We start from the raw sequence: 13,626 nt of genomic DNA, 5'->3' as shown, positions 1-13,626 counted from the left end.
CGAGCCAAGCGCCAGCACAAAGCTTCATTTACATTATTTCGATTTGTAGACATTTTTCTCCCGAGCGACACTTCTCAATATTTCAGCTCGGTGAATTTAGAGAAGACTTGAGCTCTTATTCATTATTGATGCCGCCTATATAATTGATGGTATCGCAGCCAGCGAGACCACCTTTGTATTTGTTATTTAAGGCTTACGGCGTTACGACCCCGGATATATTGAGATCATAGACAGATCACGCATTGCCCTACATCGACCAGCGAGGAGTATTGACCTGAAATGGGGTGAAATAGTTTGAATTATTAAGTACAGCCTCCGCAGCCTCTCCAGTGGGCAGCGGTGAAAGCAGCAGCGGCGTGTACTCGCCGAGCGGTGCGCATGGTCATTATACAACCGCTGCCTCTGAGGCTGCTGATGTCAGGTAATTCAGTCTCACAACCTGGTTCTCCACCACACAACACAGGAGTCAATTGAATGCATGGCCTGCCACGAGATAAAAGGGGAATTAGTTCTGTAGATTGGGTTGTGCTCCACACCTTACAGTGCCGTGCATTTGTTCAATATGTAGGTAAACCGGAGAATCACTAGCTCCAGAGTTCAGTGGGCAGGAGAGGAATGTGTGTGTGTGTGCAGAATGGAGAAGGGTGGTGTAACGTCTGGAGGATTTGATGCCAACACTGCTGAGGCTGTCCATGCTTCTAACACCATGCAGTGGTAGAATACAGTCATAACACACTCCATCACCGAGGACAAGAGCAGAATAAAGTAAAAAACATGTTTCACAGTTACTTTTTCTTAAAATAGCATGTCAAGTTTTACTAGAACACATAGATTTGCTGCAGATCACTGACACATAGAGCAAAAAGTAAGTGTGTATCTGCACTTAAAACACATGCACAGTGTGTCTTCATGTGCAAACACTGCAGCTGTGCAGCTGTTTAACACTGTCTGCGTGGACGTATTGTAAAATTAAACAGACTGATGAGCTTCACACAACGTGTCCTATGGTGTTCTCTGGGTCTGTGGGCACTTTGTGAGCTGTCTCAAAGACTGAGGATATTGTATCTTCTCTGCTTCTACAATCCACTATAAGCAGGTTAAGTAAAAAGGATGATGGCCAGGGCTTTCATTGCTTCCAATTAAACCTTGCTTGTTAGTTTAACCTCTAGGTAAACCCATCAAACAATTGATGTCAAGGAAACCCCGCCAACAGTGGGCCTCGCTTGAATGGTCATTAATTTTAATTGCCTAGATATTAAAGATTTAGAGCACAGAGACGTGCAGGATAGAAATGATCTGATGTCCTGCAAATCCAGTCGGTTTTCACGCCACGGCATTGGCGGGCTGCTGGGGATATTAAAATTTAAGCACATGGGTGGAAATTAAATAAAGCGTCATTAGGGGCAGCTGCACTTTGGCTGGTCCAGCCGTGGGGCTGCAGGGCCTGAGAGGGGGGCAGCAGCAGCAGCCCAGCGACAAGACACTCTAATTTATAGGACCATTAAAAACAAGCATCATCTCATTATTATTCCACTGTTATTGCAGAGCCAGCATTCACACATAAGGCTCAACCCCTCGTACAACTTTTTCTGTCTGACTGATGTTGGACGTCATTATTACAGTTCTACAAAAAATTAGCATTTCCTACAGCGCTAACGATAAACACACACCCAGATTCAGACATTAATGGGAACTCAATATTTCCCCGTGCCTGAAGAGTTCAATTTGACTTGGGTGAAATATTTAAGTTTAAGTTTTTTTTAAAACACATTTTCCACCAACACTGCCAAACCAATAATCTGTGTTTACTGCTTCACACGTCTGCAGGTCTTTACTATCCAGCTCCAGTTTCTGATTACAAACTCAAGTTGCATCTCGAATCACTGAGCACACACACACACACACACACACACACACATACACACACACACACACACACACACACACAAACACACACACAAACACGCACATGTTTAATAGCTGTTTTACTGTTGTGTTACTAATCGCAGTACAGCTACATAGGCCAACCATTAAGGGTGAATGCTCATGAAGATTTGTATGCATGCTTTAATGTACATTAGGATTAGTAATTTAGTCAAATATGAACATTTAACACAACATGCTATGTTTTCCATTTTTCTCTATTGGGTAAAATGTTATGTTTAGCTTTATACATAACAAACTCATATATAACTTGCAATCCGCTATATTGGCCCTGAGTTAAACAATTGTACATTTATATTTAAAAAACTAAATTCTACATTTATATTTACATGAGGTGTCAATCGATCAGACTCACTTCACTGAAATCAGGGATACATCTTCAGAGGGTAAAACATGAACATTCATCTATTTCACGGAGGGAAATGTCAGACTATGTATCCTTAACAACCGAACCTGATATGAGAAATATATATAATACATTGACTTTAGTGTGTGAACAGTAGGAGCCCCTTGTGTTTTAGTTTCGTCAGGAGATCTGAGAGCATGTCGCGCTCCCATCCATGAGAAGACACAAGTGGCTCCTGATTATGGCTTAATTAGCTCGTGTACCCGGCGGACATTATTCTGCAGGGGCTGGGAATTGGGTACTTGATGGACCCAAACATGACATCTTGAAACAATCACACTGCTCAGTGCACGGTGCTGTAGCTGCCTGACGTCTGACTCCTCTGCTCCTCCTCCCTCTGCTCTCTCTCTCTCTCCAGGTATCCAACTGGTTTGGCAACAAAAGGATCCGGTACAAGAAAAATATCGGCAAGTTTCAAGAAGAGGCCAACCTGTATGCCGCCAAGACTGCTGTAAATGCGGCACACGCTGCAGCCACTGCAGTGCAGAACAGCCAGGCCAACTCCCCTACCACACCTAACTCCGGTAGGCACTCCTCCATATAGACAACAAAAAACAATAAAATAAAAAGATCTGCCCTCTACCTCAGCCCTTAACCTGCTGCCTACATGCCTCACTCTCTCATGCACCATTCACACAGGCAAGAGTGACAGGCTCTGCTCCCAGCTTGGGGATCACAGTGTCTCCTGTCTATAAGACAGTTGATGCCAAGCAAAGTCATGCATAAAGAGACTGTTCCTGACTTGTGAACCGAGAACACGTGTATTTTTGGCAAAAAAAAAAAGAAAAAAGAAAAGATAGATTCCCGAATGATACCATGGGATTTGTTTTCCCCTGACTTCCTGTCAGCTTCCTGTCATTTGTAATGCAACCGTACGCAGTCCCACTGAGTGGTAGTCTTTTTTTTGCACAATACAGAGAAACATAATTGCTGGTAGCATTTAACCTAAAGTAATATTATTATATTTAAGTGACATCGTATGCAGATCGTTTTGAATAAGAATGGAATAAAAAGCAGAGCCTGAAAGGGCATGTTTAGTGATGAGATGATGTAATGCTGCGTTAGGACTAGGTTGACCTGCGTCGGGATGTGGTAAGCTTATGAAGTGGTCCCTTTTTCTTGCACCCAGGATTCCAGATGAAAGATGAAGAGTTTCAGCTGGATTCTGCAGAGAGCAAAAACACTCTTTTAAGCAACATGTTTACTGGTACTGGTCTTTTCATAAGCTTCTTATTGTCCTTGTCATTTTACCCTGTGATACTGTACCTCCCTGCCAAAGTTAGACTGGAAGTAGGTGGATGTGGAACAATTGGGAGCTTAAGCTCCCAAACCACATATAGAACCGGTCCCTTTTGTGTCATGTGATTTTCATTTCACTCGTGTCCACCGCATTCGTAAGAAAAAGATCATCCTCAGCCCTCTGCATATCGTCCTCCTTTGTTTGTTTCTCTCCCTTCCCTCACCCCTGTAGTTGCTTGCTTTTTGGGAGTCTTTCTTGCATTTCAGTGCATCTGTCTGCTTGAGTTGGGTCTGTGTGTGCGGACACATGCGTGTAGCGTGTGTGTCTGCGTTATTTCTGTGTGTGTGTGCGTGTGTGGGTCTGTGCTTTCCCTATAAGGCCTCTCATATATTCAGCTACTGAAATCTTCCCTTTCCAGGTTCTTCAGGTTCTTTTAACCTCCCAAACTATGGGGACATGTTCTTGAGCATGCAGAGTCTGAATGGGGATTCTTACCAAGGGGCACAAGTCGGAGCCAATGTACAGTCACAGGTAGGATCAACAAATCAGGGACAGCTCCTGTCTACCAGTGCAGAGAGCTGTCCTTGTCTTGCCTGTGGACTGAGCCATCCACAGTGCAGTCTGAAGCACATTCAAACAAAAACAGAAAATATGAAAAAATAAAACACTCCTCATGGGACGGCGGTAAAATTACCACAGCGAGGCGTCCGATAACAATCCATTGACCACAGTGTTTACTGACTATTTAGCTTTGAATATTTTGGCAGCCAAAATATAATCCCTCCCCACTGCTTTAATGCCACCAAGCATCTTCCTGGTTATTGCTCCAAACAGTTAGCGAACGCATTTGGCTTTGACTTGAGCTCTTGGGTTGGTATTGGGTTTTTGGTACTGTGTTTTCCCCTCCCTTCTTCCTGTAATCTATATTGCTGTCTTCCTACCTCATCCTGTTATTGTGTGTTGTTGACGTCTTCCATTTTGTAAGTTTCACGCAGCTACACAGCCCACACACAACCATGCACTCGTGAAAAATAGAAGAATCAATGCTTACTCAAGATTAGGATACACATTTAATGTCATATTAAACAGCCATAGTGTATGTCACATTATTATCATGTATGTTCTGTTTTTTTATTTTAATCATTATTATTATTATTATTCCATAGACACTATAGAGAATGTAATAGAGCATGCTGGTAACGTTCTGACATTCCTTTTATTTTCATATTTTTTTCATTTGAAAATCTCTAAGCTGTGTGACACATGTGTTTGGTAGATTTGATGTCTCAGAAGTCTCTCTGTGATTTCACGTCTCTGCTGCTTCACCGAGCATGTTTACAGTTAGTGTGGTACTGCAGCGAGACACCCAGCTGACCAGCCTGTCCGCCTTGTCTGTCCCCTCAGGTGGATACCCTGCGCCATGTTATCAGTCAGACGGCCGGATACAATGATGCTCTTAGGGGAAACACCATGTACAGTCCACATTAAATGTAAGTAGAGGTTTTACTGGATCGACTTGTAGATTGCTGGGACAAAAGCAGTGTGAAATTAGTTCAAATATTTATATATAATTTATTGATACAGTCCATCATATTGCATTGCAACAGGGGCGGGTCTACGGGTAATCTGATTGACCCCTTAGGTGCCCCCATACTGTTGAGATTCTCAAAAGAAGAGTCACTTATTAAAATTACTAAATATGACAATTTCTCAAGAATTATTATTTTCTAAACCTTTTTAAGAACACAAGGAACCATTTTCAAGATATATTCGTGTTGCTTTGATCAAAGCTAAAGAGCTAAAAGTGAACAAGGAATGACTTAAATGTTCACCTGACTGAATCAGGAATCATGCATGGATGTTGGATGTATAATTGGCTCTCTGTGTAAATAGTGGCCCCTTTATGGCCTTTGATTTAGAATGATTCCTCGGTCTACCCCTGCTTTACACCCAGTAGATGAACTAGAAACAACCTTGCATGTGTTAACTTCCCAAATCAAATATTAGATATTGAATCTTGTCCCTTTTTCACCTATGATATGAACAAAAGTAGAATTACTCAGCAGGGAAATGAAAGCTAGAACCAATAATTTCTTTGACTCAAATCAAAAATGATGAAAATAATACAGACGCTGCACAGTATCTGTTGGATTTTGTAGCTGTTTTGAAATGCTTCACAGAATTTCTCCCTTCCCTTATCGCCATGATAAAAGATGAACATGTGATCGCCCGCAGCCCCTTCCAGACATGAATTCCATCTTCTTTGATGAGATTTGATATGGCGCCTTTTTGTAAAGCAGAGCATAATCTGGAGCTATCAGAGTAAAGATTAATTTCGTTGATGAGAGAGGATGAAGAGAGAGGGAGAGGAACAGTATCAGACAGCTCTTTCTCTCACTCATGTGTTTGCTCTTTATATTGTCATGCCTGTTGGGTGAAATGCATATATACTCACTCTAATGCTCCTGAAAGCTTAAGCGTAAAAATAAGGCATTAAAGTACTGCTGGAAATTAAAAAAAATATTTCTGCGAGGGGAAAAAAAAACCTCTCATGTAAACAAACAGTGGGGGCTGTCGCCAGCGTTCGCTGCTCTTGGTGTCATTTTGGCTTTGCTGACGCCTTATTGCTATAAGCTCTTTAGACATGTCAACTCCTCACAGGATCAAGTGTTTTCCACTTTCTCACAAGGTTTCTCACTCTCATGTGCAGCGCCGACCTGTGCCTACTGGCTCACCACAGCTCAGTGTGATCCCAACGGAAAAACCGAACCCCAACACACACGTGAAAGACGAGGAGCAGAGCGAGCTCCTATTTTGTAGCGACAGCCCGGAAAGTGCCTTATAGATGTATTAGCATAGACTAACCTTTAGCTTTGTTAGTGGTGACGTACAGGGATCCAGTAAAGGCTAGGTCACGCCTGGAGCAAAGCAAAGTCAGGCTGGCTAAGACTGGCTCTCTTGGAGAGGCCCTGCCCTGTCACTTCCACTCAGCTCTCCCCACCTCACCCCCGCCCGAGCCCTCCCTCTTCTTGACTGACAGGAGAATATGTAGCGACAAGCTGTCGGCCACTACAGGAATCTGCTTAGACACTGATTTTGGAGAGTGCTCCCATTGGTCAGGACACGAGACAAATTTGTTTTCAAGAGTCTCTTTGCTGATGCTGCGGTGAAGCAAAGGATGCTCGGAGTCAGGACTCAGTGTATTTGCTGCATTTTTAATATCAGCTGACACACTTTGTTCTGCTTCCTAGTCCATTTCTGGAGTGTTGTGTTACATTTTGGTTGTAACATTGTACCAGGCTCATTTTACAGAAATTGCGATTGTAATCTCAACCTCTCCCATTTGTGTCCCAGGCTAATGGGGGATGGCAAGATGCAGCGACTCCGTCTTCTGTAATATCCCCGACAGAAGGACCTGGAAGTGTGCACTCCGATACCTCGAATTGATCCGCCATTAATGCATCTCCTCCTCAACCTGGGCATGGACTCTTTTACTGGCTGATCCAACAGCAGAGGATATTTAAAAAAAATCACGACAGATTTGTTTTCCTTTACCTTAAAAATGTTCCACCGCCACACGCCACACGAACAGCATCCTCCATCACAGACACCAAGTGATTCCTGATTGTTGATCCGTGTTTTTCTTTCTGCCTTCATACGTCAACCATGCTCTTATTTGATTGTCATAGGAGTAAGCACACACAAATGTATAAATAAAGAACAGCCCTCAGATGTTACTCAGCAAACTTTCTCTGCTCTGAACTCAAATTACTGGAGGACACTTGTGTATTTAAGATGACATTTTAAACCGCCCTTTGTTTGATTCTTGATTCAATTACACCTCTCCATTTTGATGATTGCTTTCTCTTCGCATTCTTACAGTACGTAGATTAAAGCAGCTGTTTCTTTGACTGTAATGTGCTCCACATCTTGTCCAGCAACTCAACAATGCTAATGTTGACAGCTCAATGGCAGCTTTGTAGTTGCGTTCAAGATTTATTTTCGCCTTACAGCCCTTTACATTAGTACCAGAGAATGACTATTCAAACTCTGGAACATAAAGAAGTGTAATTGATTGCTTGACTATAACATGACACCATTCCATATTTTATAATTTGATGTTTAGTATGTACATATGTAAACATTTTTTTGTACTGCTTATGGAAATCAACAAATCCCCCCCAACGGTAGATCATTCCTTCATGGCACAGGAGCAGGCCCCCATTACGCAGGAAAAGTTGTACATAACATAGCTAAAGAGTAATTATACATCCCATCCGTCAATCCACAGCTTTATTACCTCATTCAAATTCACACACACCAATAATTTCCAACTTTTCTGTAGCTTAGAGTGCTCACTTACTACCTCTAAACAAAAATCACCACATCATCCTTTCTTTTGTCCTTATTTAATGTTTTTATGTAGTTATTTTTGATGACATCTTGTAACACTGTAAACTCTATCATTCTCTATGTAATCTAATGTATATTTTAATCTTTTAATAAAATACTGTTGCGGTACTGCAGCTTAAAAAGACAAAAATATAAAAAATGAAAACGATAACAATATTAATACCGTGAAGAAGAGATGTGGGGAGGGTGTGGGGGGGGCGAGGTTACTGGTCTGTGGCTTTTACGACGGGGGTGCGATGAACATTGTTGATAAATTAACGCCAAACAGTGAAACTGTTGTAAATACTAAAGAAAAAAAAACATTTTGAATGTTGCTCATCTTGTTACTAAATCATGCAAAAAAAAGAAAAAAATCCCTATAAAAACTGTAATGCATAGAGGTTTCAGTATTCAGAACTGTACATTTCAAGCTCTGTTCAACAGGGTTCAAGACTTCTTTTCTCTCTTTTCTATTGTATGTGATTCTGAAACTGAAAAGTCATGACAGATGATTTGTGGCAGTGATTCTAATGTATTAAAGATGTTTAGTGTTACTTTCTAACCAGACTACGCCCTGGACTGAAAAGTCTTCCTTGTGGTAGTTGTGTAATTTCAAACATGAATAAACCTTTTGCTTTCATGACAGCAATGTGTGTCGTCTTTCACGTTTGTCGCACTTTCAGTAGAAAAACTCACATGTCACAAACTGACAATAAAAAAATCTTTTAATGTGGACGTGCTGCACCTCGAATATTACATATGTATTCACACTTATTTTTTCCAAGTAATTTATTCTTCAATTACACAAATCACAAATCAGTTTAAGGCTTTTGCTCTTATTTTAACTGGTGAAGAGAAGCTAAAGACCTAACCTGGTTTGCAGCTCCTGTGCAGCTGACATGCTTAGTGCAATTAACTGAAATGTCAGCCACTTCTAATCCAGGCTATTCTGTCTGTCTGTTGTGGAAAGGCTGCCTTAATGGATCATTGGTTACCAATTCCACATGGAAATTGACATCCATTTATTCTCATTTCCTCGGCAGAGTTCTTCATTCCTGTCTCCTCCCGTGTCCAGTGTTTGTGTCTCTCTCCTTCATGGATTTTACAGCATAAAAACAGCTGAAGGGTCTTGTGAAGAGTATTTGTACAGTGCTGCAAATACAGGAGCTTATTTAATAATTTTGTGTGTGCATGCAAGTGTCCACGTGATAGTGTTTCTTTTGATTTCAACATATGAGTGCAGATGGATGGGAAAAAGAGGAAAGAGATGTAACAGCCTAGCACAAGTTTAATCCAAGCGCAATGCACAGGCGGTTTTCCCAGTAGACCACATTTGTCCACTCAACCAGTGCAGAACTTCATTGAACACCTTTTCTGAGGAAATCATATCTTTATCCTGATATAATACACACCCATGCCACAGACTTCCATCCGACACTGCGATTTCAATTTAAAAAGAAATAATGTTGCCTTTGAAGAAAATCAAAATAGAAGCTTTATGGTTTTTCAAAACAACCACGCATATCACCATTTCTTTGTCAGGATTATTAATATTGATTTGATTCTGCTTATGGGATTTTTATCAACGCATCACCATTGTATTATTTAACAATAACTGCATCCACATGAGTTTGTTCCATTGCAAACACTTCTCTGATAAAAGTGAATACTCATGCAGACAGTATTTCCTCTAACAGAAGCATTTGGAGCTCAGTCCTGCTGTACTTTGCCATTTGGATTACAATCTATTTGCTCACTCTCCCTTTACAAATAGACATTTGCTTCCTCTAGTCTTCAACTATTGGACTTTAAGTACTGCACTTAGAAAAATTGGCCTCAGAACCTTTTAAATAAAGAAGCTGCATTTTCTAAGATTATGCCTATTAGAGATTTTCTGTAAGGTTCATTAAAGACTGCATTTTCTAAGTAAAAGTCGCCATGAAGAGCATGCATCATTAAATATGGAAATGCAGAATTATATTAGCAATATGCACCAAGCTAGTGCCAATTAAATTAGAGAAAGATATCATTTATATTATTAAGGTAGAGTTCATATTAGATTAAATGGAAAATGTAATTCTTTCACGGTTTGATTAATTGCTTATAGTCAATTGTTCACAGAGCCATGTTATACTGCATTTCAATTGAGAGATTGTTTATATTAAAATGTAAAAAGCTGTAATTGCATCACACTATTGTTGAATTAAATTGTTCGGAGATTAAAACAGAAATTCACAAACTGGAATACAGGAGATCTATTTCCCACTCTTACATCTGACTATATACATTATTCAATCCCTTTAAACATCGAGAGTGTCTGCAACTATTATAATGTTATAATTTCATGTTAGAAATGATGGAAAAATTTGAACATTCTGGAAAACTAAATGTTTTGCTTTCAGAGAGTGATATTTAAGTTGTTCCCAAGACAGAGAACAATATGTTACAGCTGCGATTAATGACTGAGACAGAATGTAGAAACTTGATAAGCTTATAATACATCTTTTGTTATTGGAAAGTCGTTGGGAGGTTTTTCTTCAAACAACGTGGATTTCAGTTTTTAGTTCAGCTGATACTTTTTCCGGGCTTGGGATCATTGTCGGTCATTGTAAATTGTTAATGATCAACAGTTAAAGTAACCTTATGCATCTGACTTAAAAACAAAGAGCAAATCACACAAAGACCCAAAGAGGAGAATGTAGGAATCATTGTTCACAGCCACTATATTGTTGAATATTTGACATTAGCAGTATTATACAGTATAACAGGGTATAACTCAGTTAAACTGTGACTCATGCCTTTGGAGCTATTATCTTTAAGTGTTGGGGTTTATAATAACATGAATATTTTCTGTGAGGTGTTTATGGGAAGTGACAGGACTGAGCTGTAGACACAACATTTGACTTTAAATCCCCCTTTAATCAATATATGCACTATTTAAACATGTAGTAGTTTGTAATACTGTTATCTTATTGTCCACAGAAACACATTTTTCTGTTAGTTGTCAAATAATAAAATTGTAATTGTCAATAATTCAAAAGTCTCTTGTGAAAATATATTTTATATAGTTATGAGAATATTGTTAATATAGTTATATATTGTTCATATTCATTATCACTTTTATCAGCTCACAACTACAAAGAAGCATTTTCTAAACCATTTATTAAATAGGTATACCACTTATTAATCATATATGATTTATTTCAACTACCAGTAACAGAAGGTGGGAATTGTTTGTATAAATCTCTCTGCCTAGTTATCTCACCCTTAATATTTATTTTGAGTAAGTAATGTACTTCTTCAATTTTTAATCAATGTGCATCAGTATCTGTAATAGAAATGATATTCTCTTAGTGCGATGCTATGATCTAGAATTATGTTTATTGGCTTTAGTGTATGTCCACGTGGATTAAAGCATGCAGATAATCGAGCAAAATATGTTCTTCTTGTATATTAAGAAACAGCAATTTAGTTTGCTAGTGGTTTTCTGCGAGCAGCATTTACAGAACAGAAAATCCTCTTTTTAACAGATCTGGTTACTAATCCTCTCCTCTTGAATACCCCCTCTTTGGATAATAGTTTTGCTTTGTTGGAGTTTGCAGAGGACAAAATGCTCAGAGCCAGAGACATGTGTTCCTACAGTAGTTTAATTCACTGAGCAGGAGCGTCATATAGCCGACTCCTGCACTGATCTCCTCAGCAGCACTGACTTCTATTAAGAGGTGAGTTCTGAGTGTCCTTTGAGCTTAAAACAGTGGAGTTAATTTAACATCTGATCCTAGCTCCCCTTGCACTTTAAAAAGCTCAGATTTCCTTTTAACCCATCCACCCAGCTCCAAGATTGCTTTAAGATTGCAGGAAGACTGAGCCGATGGTGGCTTATCATAGCTTGTTGGGCAGAGGCAGGCATGTGAAGGCTTGTGACAGGAGACAGATGTTTGGCTTACCTCTTAGCAGACGCATGTCAGCAAGCAGGGGCCTTTGTGCTCCTCAAATACACTGACACCAAGTCACACAAAAAAATAGAAAAACAGCAGAAAACAGGGGCAGTATCTGTGGTTCTCTCCGTCTGTCTCTCCTGCGAACACACGGCGCACAATGAAAATCCAATAATTATATCATGCGAGTTTATTAAATCGACGGCTACTTTAATCCAAGGTTTGGACCTTTCTAATTTAGCTTCATAAAGACTTCATTACTGAGCAGCATATGTCACCATTCACTTAACTGCACAACTTACAGAGCAGGTGCAAGTCACCCAGGCAGATGATAGATGTAATGTATAGTGTGGAGCACGGTTTCATATAAAGACACTAAAGGCTCAAGTGCTGTAAGATGACAATGATTGTGGTGACAGCTCCTAAAGTCGTGTGATCTATAGACGAGCAGCATCTGCTTTTTATTAAGTTTGATCTTCTGTGGCCTCATTTGATTTTTTGAAGAAATAAAAAGTAAAAAAATTGTAATTTCTAAAAATAAAAATATGATTAATAAGGAAACATTGTGTTTAAGAGGCATGGAATTTATATATTAATGTAATTCAAATTCATGAAATCCCACAGTGCAGAACCATTGGTTAATCTGCCTGTATCCAGGGTCAAGGCTGTGACTAGAACAACATGGAGGTTTTCCACATAGAGATGTTTTCTTTCCACAACTCACTGACTTTTATTATAGTTCAATAACTCAACTTTGACGTGCAAATTAATCAGAGGAATCTAACCACACATCTATTCAAGGAAAGAGCAGATTATTATTTAATTACTTTATTGAGAAGGTCGTATAGGCTTTGTTGTTTGACTGTCTTATTGTGCGTTGACTCACAGTCACATTTTCAGAAACACACAGCTCTTATTTAACAAACAAAACAAAAAGCAAACATTGATTATATTACAGAGTAACAAAACTTCTAAACAACCCAGAAATCCATTTGCAAAGTGCACGTCAGTTGTCATCAAGAGCTTGTTTTCGAGCCAAAAAGAGTATACATACTTTACAGTCAACATAAAACATCAAGTTATATTTTTACTTAAATGTGCTCTGTGCAGTATGTGACTACTAGTAATGCTATTGAGCAATCTTAGTTTGTAAGAATGAGTCTCATTTTTGTTTGTGATGTGTGCTCCCAGAAGGACTTACATACACACAAGTGACACTATTCACACTGGATTGACAGTAATGAATCAACAAACATATTAATGTGCTAAGAACAGCGAGTAAAGAAAAGAAGGAGACTGTGAGTTTGAAAACATTGATATATATTGATGTGAATGTCGTAATATCGTTAGTAATGTGCAATTTGAAATATTTTCAACATTGTGCTGCTCAGGCTGTGATTTTGTTTTCTGCGTATATAGCCCGGCCAATGTGACCGAACCAGACCTGAACCGGAATATCATTGTGGATACTGGTGTCGGGTTTATCTACTCACTTGCCTCAACAAACGTCTAAGGAAATCAATTCAACATTTTGGTTAGACGTCAAGTGCACCATGCTCTTTTGATTGGCCTTGTAAGATACACATCATAGGCAATCATCTAATTTTCTTGTCTACCTACAATGAATGATTCTGCAGGAAATGACAAAGTATTATGCAGAATATCACTGGCACTGTCTTGACTTCAAAACTAAAGTTTAAAATATA

The 13,626-nt window shown here is 39.4% G+C and overlaps 1 protein-coding gene across 1 annotated transcript in view; it reads left to right on the top strand.

Moving 5' to 3' along the window:
- The window catches only part of pbx3b (pre-B-cell leukemia homeobox 3b), a 58,470-nt gene extending 50,359 nt beyond the window's left edge, over positions 1 to 8,111 (top strand). Inside the window, exons 7-10 of the mRNA XM_061071612.1 lie at positions 2,709 to 2,874; positions 3,480 to 3,557; positions 4,995 to 5,080; positions 6,945 to 8,111. Coding sequence (XP_060927595.1) covers positions 2,709 to 2,874; positions 3,480 to 3,557; positions 4,995 to 5,041 — 291 coding nt within the window. The 3' untranslated portion in view covers positions 5,042 to 5,080; positions 6,945 to 8,111. The remainder of the gene's footprint in view (positions 1 to 2,708; positions 2,875 to 3,479; positions 3,558 to 4,994; positions 5,081 to 6,944) is intronic.
- The last annotated feature ends 5,515 nt before the right edge of the window (positions 8,112 to 13,626 follow it).

This window comes from Limanda limanda, chromosome 5, assembly GCF_963576545.1.
Source record: "Limanda limanda chromosome 5, fLimLim1.1, whole genome shotgun sequence".
NCBI classification, from domain to species: Eukaryota; Metazoa; Chordata; class Actinopteri; order Pleuronectiformes; family Pleuronectidae; genus Limanda; species Limanda limanda.
This window is presented reverse-complemented; position numbering and strand designations above follow the sequence as displayed.